General features: G+C 37.3%; 1 protein-coding gene across 1 annotated transcript; it reads left to right on the top strand.

Moving 5' to 3' along the window:
* Nucleotides 1-816: 816 nt before the first annotated feature.
* LOC113319409 lies at nt 817-5308 on the top strand. The gene is made up of 11 exons (XM_026567665.1): nt 817-1045; nt 1359-1732; nt 1944-2016; nt 2242-2456; nt 2650-2722; nt 2935-3149; nt 3363-3435; nt 3666-3811; nt 4012-4084; nt 4443-4650; nt 4962-5308. The coding sequence occupies exons 1-10, from the start codon at nt 943-945 to the stop codon at nt 4505-4507; spliced, it is 1410 nt and encodes a 469-aa protein (XP_026423450.1). The 5' UTR covers nt 817-942; the 3' UTR covers nt 4508-4650; nt 4962-5308.
* The last annotated feature ends 2370 nt before the right edge of the window (nt 5309-7678 follow it).

Genomic DNA, 7678 nt, shown 5'->3' with positions numbered 1-7678 from the left:
TAAGTAGTAAAAGAACACATATATCTTCATCTTGCCAAATCGAGTAATTTGGATTAACCGTTGGACCCGATCTAGTACCAGAAACAATAAATTGAGCAGAACAAGGTGTTGATCCATCAACATAGCCAAGAACATGGAATTTGCGTAAAACTGGAGTAATTAGAGATTTCCAGGTCAAAAAATTGTCATCCTGAAGCTTGAGAGGGATGATATTTGCTAGAATATGAAGAGGAACTGTTGTGATTGATGAGTTTGAAGACTCAATTAAGCGAGACATGATGTAAAACAAATTTAGATGTTGAAGATTGAAGAAAAGAGATCAGCGGAAGAGAATCGAGAACCAGAAAACCAGAGATTCAGTTTTCAAACTGATAACATAGTTGTGATAAGAACAAAACAGATTTTCATCAACTCTGAAAAGAGAGAGTACATACTCTTTATACATTGACCATCCTGAGTGGCAGATAATGGTAACGTTAGAAACTGTTACCAGCTGTAAACAACTCACCGGAAACACAAACAGACCAATAGGAGAGTGACGGATGTAAACTGTCAGTTACAGTTCAAGACAAATAACTGTAAAGATATAGTATAGTGTTTGTGTTACAAGTAGACTATATTGTAGCGCCAAACCCGACAATAACTGGAGCATTATCGTGCCAATTCTATTCTACTACACTAGTGCCGGTCGGCTTTCCTCCGTGCCAGTTTACAGCTGTACAAGTGAACAATTTTCTGTACTTCATTGTCACTTCAGAAAACGAAAAGAGAACATTTTTATTCTTTTAACTCCACTCTCTCCAGTCTACTGTTGTGCCATCTGGGGAAGAGCCAAGAGGTTAACTTCCAGCCTTTTTCATCCATGGCGTTGGAAGGGTTTTAGCTTTGTTTTGGGTGTTTATCTTTGTTTGGGTTTTTAGCATTTTTGGTCTTTTTTCCGTCATGGCGTTAGAGCTTTTGATGGCTGATAATGGTGACATTGCTGATTATGGTGAAGAGGAGGAAGAAGAAGAATCAAGCTTGCTTGCTGAGAAAGAGCAACAAGGTAATATAATTTGATTCTTGAGTCCTTCATTTTTCTTGGGTTTTTGTAAATAACAATATTCCCCTTCACATTTTCAGTTCTGTTGTCTGTTGAATTAGATTATTGTTTATGTTTTAGTTAGTTCTAGTAAAATTTTCTTTTAGTTTTCGCTAGGGTTTTGTGAAATTTTCTTTGGGAGATGAGATTTTGATGAGAAAATCTGTCTGGGATTGTCCTAATTTTTCTAGTTCACTGCAATTGTTAAACCCAAAATGGGATAGAGATAAAAAGGGTTGTTTCTTATTACCATGTTTCTGGATTTTCTGATTGTTAGGGAATATGTTAGAAATGGTGGTCTATGAAGAGAACACCCCACTGGAGGTACCAGAAGAGGATATGTTAGAAATGGTGGTCTATGAAGAGAACACCCCACTGGAGGTACCAGAAGAGAATATGTTAGAAATGGTGGTCTATGAAGAGAACACCCCACTGGAGGTACCAGAAGAGAATATGTTAGAAATAGTGGTCTATGAAGAGAAATCTGCACTGGAGGAAGTACCAGAAGAAATGACTAATGAGATTGAGGGAAGGAAGACTATCTCAGTTGAGTTGGCTATGCAGAGGGAGCTTGATTACTGTAACAAGATTGGGGAAATGAAGAAGGAGCTACCTGGTTATGATTTTGAGGAACTCTCAATGCCTGTCCAGGTGAAATTTCTGGCTTTGCTCAGTTACATGTTTGTAGAACATTATGAACCAACCAGCGTGTTGATGTTTGCGGAATATATATGCTTGAAGGACTCTGTCACTCCTTTATATTATATGCGTTTGACAATTCTATGAATGATAGAATTTATGGAATTAAAATTGTATGTCGTAGTCCATCACGTTGCTAAGTGAATCCCGTTACGCTTTGCAGGGGGAACCTTCAAATCTTGAACTTTGGGAAATTGATATAAGAACCCTTTCTGACAGTTTTTCTAACACACAAGGTAATACTCAAATCCTAATTATGCTAGTTATGTTTATTATGCGTCCCTCATTGTTCTCTCCCATTTCTGTAGTTTTATTAGTTTGCTGTTCAGTTGACTTATTCATTTTTTCATGACATTAAGATTTTTGTTTAACATTCTTGAATTCTGCATCTAATTTGTAGTATAAGATACCATTCACTAGCATTGATGGCTTGTGTGTTCTTTGACTGTTGTAAATTTAAGGTGAAACGTCCGACTCGGTAGACTTTGAGAAAAAGATTATGAAGGATGAAATTAGAGACAAAACAGATATAGCTGAAATGGCTAACGAAAGCATGAAAGGGAACATCATGCCTGTGGAGCTAGCAATTCAGAGGGAGCTTGCATACCAGAAGAAGATTGAGGGGATGCAGTTGCAACCTCGCTATGATTTTGTGGAGTGTTCGATGTGTGTCCAGGTGAAATATCTGGCTTCTCAGTTAAATGTTTGTAGAACTTCTCGTTGGCGTTGGCGGAATAATATGCTTGAAGGACTCTGTGACTTTTTTTTTTACAAGTGTTTGACAATTCTATGAACGATAGAATTTATGAGATTTAAATTGTATGTCGTCGTCCACCACACTGCTAAGTGAATTACATTACTCTTTTTAGGGAGAACCTTCAAACCTTGAACTTCGGGAAATTGATAGAAGACCCTCTTCTGACAGTTTTCTTAACACACAAGGTATTTCTTAAATCCTAACTTTGCTGGTTATGTCATCCCTCTCGTTCTCTCCCGTTTCCATAGTGCTATTGATTTTCTGTTCTGTTGACTTATTCATATTTTGATGATGTTAAGCTTTTCGTTTGACATTCTCGAATTCTACATTCTGTTTATACTCTTACCGCGCACTAGAATTGATGACATATGTGTTTGTTGACTGTTGTAAATTTAAGGTGAAACGTCCGACCCGATTGTCTCTGCGAAAAAGATTATAAAGGAGGAAATTAGAGACGCAACGGATATAGCTGAAATGGCTAATGAGAGCGTGAAAGGGAACATCATGCCTGTGGAGCTTGCAATTCAAAGGGAGCTTGCATACCAGAAGAAGATTGAGGGGATTCAGTTGCAACCAAGTTATGATTTTGTGAAGCCACCAGTTGCTGACAAGGTGATTATGACTGCCTTCTTTCAACCCTGTTTGTAAAGGTGAATGGAATTGGTATGATTTTTCTTTTTTGAAAGACGGGATCTGTTTGATTGTTATCAGTTTCTTATTCAAAATCTTGTATGGTAAGTTGATACTTAAAGCATAGCAGATAACATGGTCAAGCACTCTGTTGTGTCGAGTTACTACTAACTGGAAATAGGCTAATTATTGCAGGAGACACATTCAATTCGTATACCTTCGGAAATGAATGTGAAACCCCGTTCTAGCAGATCTCCTTGCTTTAAAGGTGATTCTGTATGTTATCAAATAGACATCCCATTTGGCACTTATCATGCACTCCTTGATACTCATTGTTCTTCCCCATTTAAACACAGCCATTAATTTACCCATGTCTAGTCTGTTTATTGCATGTTTTGCTTATACTATTATAAAATGCTTATTATTTTTTTTTTTATGATTCTTGTATATTTAGAAGTTGTTACTAAATGATATTTTCCTCACACTCAATACGATCAGATCAAGCGACTACTGAGAAGGTGATGTGGAAAACAATGTCAGTGGAGCTTGCTCTTCAACGGGAAATTGAATACCAAGCTAAGATTAAAAGGTTGAAGTTGGAAGCTGATGATGATTTTCAAGAAGCTCCCCAGCCTACCACCCAGGTAACTTTATCTTCTTGTTTCTGCTTTGTGGGTTTAGTGGTTTACATACATATCTATCCTCTGCAATTCATCTTCTACAAACAGGGTTTTACCACTTTTACATCAAACGAATCGGCAGTATATGTTGATGGAGTGAATATTAATTTATATATTAGCATCTTTTGTGATGTTAATTGATTGGTTGCTTTAACTTATTTCAGGGAACAACTTCAGGTTTGGGGCTTAGCAAAATGAATAGAGAATCCTGTTTTGAGAACAGTTCAAGCTTGCAAGGTGTTCCTTGGCCTCAACTACACATATCTCATTTTTGCTCTCGCTTACTATTCGTTTCATTAGTTTACATTGATCATATTGTACTTCAGTGTAGCCTTCTTTATCTCTGATTCATGATGGGAGAACTGCTTCGAGCTCAAGCATTTTATAACTTATTTGAACAAGTTATCTTTAGTGCCATTCTTTCAAGCTCTCGTTCTTTTCAGGATTTTTCTTGAGAATGGCATTTCAAGTATTACAGTTCTCAATTTTTCTAATGTCCATACATGATCTGCTTAGCTGCTTTTTCGTTGGGTTCGGAGTACAAGTAAATGTGATATATTATCTCGTGTACTTACTCGCGATTTTGGTTGGTCAGGTAGGATTCCGAACCCAATATTCTTTCGTGGGGAGGTTCAACGTGAGAGATCTCAACACAAATAACCAGAAGGGAGATGTCCAATGAGAGAAACAGGTCCACCACCATGCCAGCGGTGTTAGCAATCCAAAGGAAGCTGGAAGTCCAAAGGAAAATGCGGAATTTGCAGTCTGGTTTTAAGTTTCAGGAACGGCCTGTCCCGTTGCAGGTAATTGTAACCAAATTTCTGAACATCTTTTTTTCTTCCTTCCCAAGGGCTAATATTTCACCTCCTAAAATCATACAATGCATTTAGTAGTGTCCAGCTTAAGAGATACGGATATAAAAGGAAGCCGAAAATGGATCTTTCAGGGATTGGCTATCCCTCCTTTGATTTAAATACCATTACCTTAACACGAGAGATATATGAAGTGTTTAATTCAATTGGTATTCTTGTTAATTATAAATACGGAAATGTAAGTACGAATGTGCTTTATTTGCTCATTTTATCTGCTGAGACATTTTCTAATCTTTTTTCAGGGATCAACTCCAATCCAGAATATTGCAAAAGTGAAAGAAATGGCTCCATTTATCAATCTGGGATATCCGTTACCACGAAAAGCGAAACAGCAATACTATCAGAAAAACCCTCTATTTTGCAAGGACTGCGGGGTGTTGTGCTCGAGTGCAAAAACTCTAAAGATGCACTATAGAGGTAAAAGACACGCAACCGTAGTAATGTTAAAGCGAAATAACAATGTCACTGGTGCGAGAGAATTAGTGTGCGAGGTATGTTTAGTACCATGTACAGACGAAGACTCTCTTCAGCGGCATCTTTCTGGAAAGAAGCGTGCTGCTAATGTTGAAAAACTCGCTGAAGCATGCTGCTAATGTTGAAAAACTCGCTGAAGCAAAGTTGGCTCGTAGGTAAAAAACTAAATGAGTTGCAAAGTCCAAGCAGAAAATTATGTATAGTAATTAGATAAAGAAACATTAACCCTTAACCCAATCTTATTTGTGTTTTGGTTTCTGAAAACATCTTGTTTGTCCAGTATAAGAAGTTGAATATAGATAGAAACTTACTTAAATAGTACGGAGTAGTTTAGAATTACACCTTTTCATCCATTAACTCAGACTACTTCAGAAGAACTTATCATTAAGTTGAGTTCTGGTGCTATGTATATATTGTTAAGTGAGAGATGGTGTTTCTGTGGTCTCCGAATGATGTATATATTCTGGATAGGAAAGCCCTAGCTTGCCAACCCGTAGTAGGGTTAGGGTCAGCCCTAGCCCTAGTACTATTCATGGATAAGCCAAAAACCCCAACCCTAACCCTAGGCGGGTCGACGGGTTGGCTGGTCACTGTTATCAATTTTTTTTAAAAAGAAAACTATCTGTGAATGAGAAGATTCGAATTTTAAAAAAAAATGAGTTGTGAATGTGGAGATTCAAACCCAGGTCAATTAGGTGGTCACATAGCATACAGACCACTGGACTATGAAAGCGGCTTTGCCCTTTTTTCCATCAATTACATATATGATCTATTTACACGGTATTTTTTTCACCAAAAATAAAGAGTTAAAAACCCTACATCAAACCTTTCTCATTTCTTCTGCCGCATCACTGTCTCCTTCCTTCCTCGGCTCCTCCACCTCCCTCCTTAGTCCTTCCTCTCTTTTTCATTTTTTCTTACTTTGCTTCTCTACCTTTTTAGATCAAGATTCTCCGCCTTTCACTTTGCTTAGACCTATATTTTTCTAGGAATTTGATAATCAGTTGATTATCATTTTTTTATTTATTCAATCAGTTGATTAATATTTGTATGGGAAAAATCGTATACAAACCAACATATTTATCCTCTTCTTATATGTCTGTTTCTCTCTTTCTTTGGATTTAATATAATGGTTGCCTGATTTGAATGGATTAAAAGAATGGGTATTCACTGGATCTTCAAATTCTAAACTTGTTCTATTGTGCATCTTATTTGATAGATCTATATTTGTTACCAGCTTGTTTGTGTATACTTAAAAGTTAATAAAGATTTAGATATATATGATTTAACATCTTGAAAGTAAGAAATGAACTGATTGTAAGAAATATCAAGGCCAGGTTTTCTATATTTCGTCAAAGTAACATAATTTAACGGGTTGGCGGGTAACCCGCGGGTTGATCCTAGCCCGACTTGTTTTCTAGTAGGGCTATATATGGCAACCCTAACCCGGTCCGTTTAGACAACAAGTCAAGCCGAACCGGGTTGAAACAAGCCGGGTTAGGGTCAACCCGCGGGCCGGGTTATAAATTGACAGCTCTAGGGGAGAGCACACGCGGAAGCAATAAAACGACTACATTGATAATCAAATTCGGTGTACGATTCTCATGGCTCAACAACCTATTTATATTGTTCACAAACTTGACGACTACTCAAAGCACTTTCCTAACAAAGATCAAACTCTAAACAAAGACACTTTTCTAATATAAACCAAACTCTGAATAGAACTCTTCTAGAACCAAACAATTTGCTTCACAAGTTTACTTCACGTCCAAGCCAAACACGCCGTGTCAACTTCACCTAGTTGCTTCCACTAATAACTTCACCATTATCTTGGTTTAACTTCCAACATCCTCCCTTAAACCAAGATATCCTTAACAACTTTGTTCCTTATCACTACTTCAATGATCCATCTAACTTGATTTTCTGTTATTTCTCGGTATCATTTCAGTTTCTAACATCTTTGCTCTTCATCACTATTGCCATGATCCATCTAACCTGATTTTCTGTTATTTTCCGAAATCATTGCCATCCTTTCTCCACAACTCATGGGATTTTAACCCACTTTTCTTGTTCTTCTACAACTCATGGGATTTTCACCCACTATTGTTGTCTTCTGCAACTCATGGGATTTTCACCCACTATTGTTGTCTTCGCTTCTCAAATTCCACACTGGAATTTCTTCTCTTCTCTATTCAAATCCCACACTAGGATTGCTTCACTTCTCACGATCACACCCTTGTGACGTCTCTTTTCTTCACTCTCTCATCACCTCCTGGTGATTACTTCTCTTTCTTCACAACCTTAATTTTGTTTCTTCTTAATGCTATTATTGTGAAACCTTAACACTTCTTTATTTTTCAAGATTATCTCACAATATTTCTCTTGTTATGCTTCTGCTACAAGCTATAACCTATCTTTACAAAGTCTGCCACACTTTGTCAGGTATTCCAAGTTTCTGCCACAAACTCTTCAACCACACTTTTGA

This window comes from Papaver somniferum, chromosome 10, assembly GCF_003573695.1.
Source record: "Papaver somniferum cultivar HN1 chromosome 10, ASM357369v1, whole genome shotgun sequence".
In the NCBI taxonomy this organism is placed as follows: Eukaryota; Viridiplantae; Streptophyta; class Magnoliopsida; order Ranunculales; family Papaveraceae; genus Papaver; species Papaver somniferum.
The sequence above is the reverse complement of the archived record's forward strand: the minus strand, read 5'-3'. Positions and strand labels throughout refer to the sequence as shown.

What these genes read in the sequence shown, in the direction of transcription:
- LOC113319409 (XM_026567665.1), top strand. Translation starts at nt 943, where the DNA reads ATGGCGTTAGAGCTTTTGATGGCTGATAATGGTGACATTGCTGATTAT. An exon ending in CAGTTTTTCTAACACACAAG is followed by an intron (nt 2,017 to 2,241) that starts GTAATACTCAAA and finishes TGTAAATTTAAG; the next exon opens with GTGAAACGTCCGACTCGGTA. An exon ending in GAACAGTTCAAGCTTGCAAG is followed by an intron (nt 4,085 to 4,442) that starts GTGTTCCTTGGC and finishes TTGGTTGGTCAG; the next exon opens with GTAGGATTCCGAACCCAATA.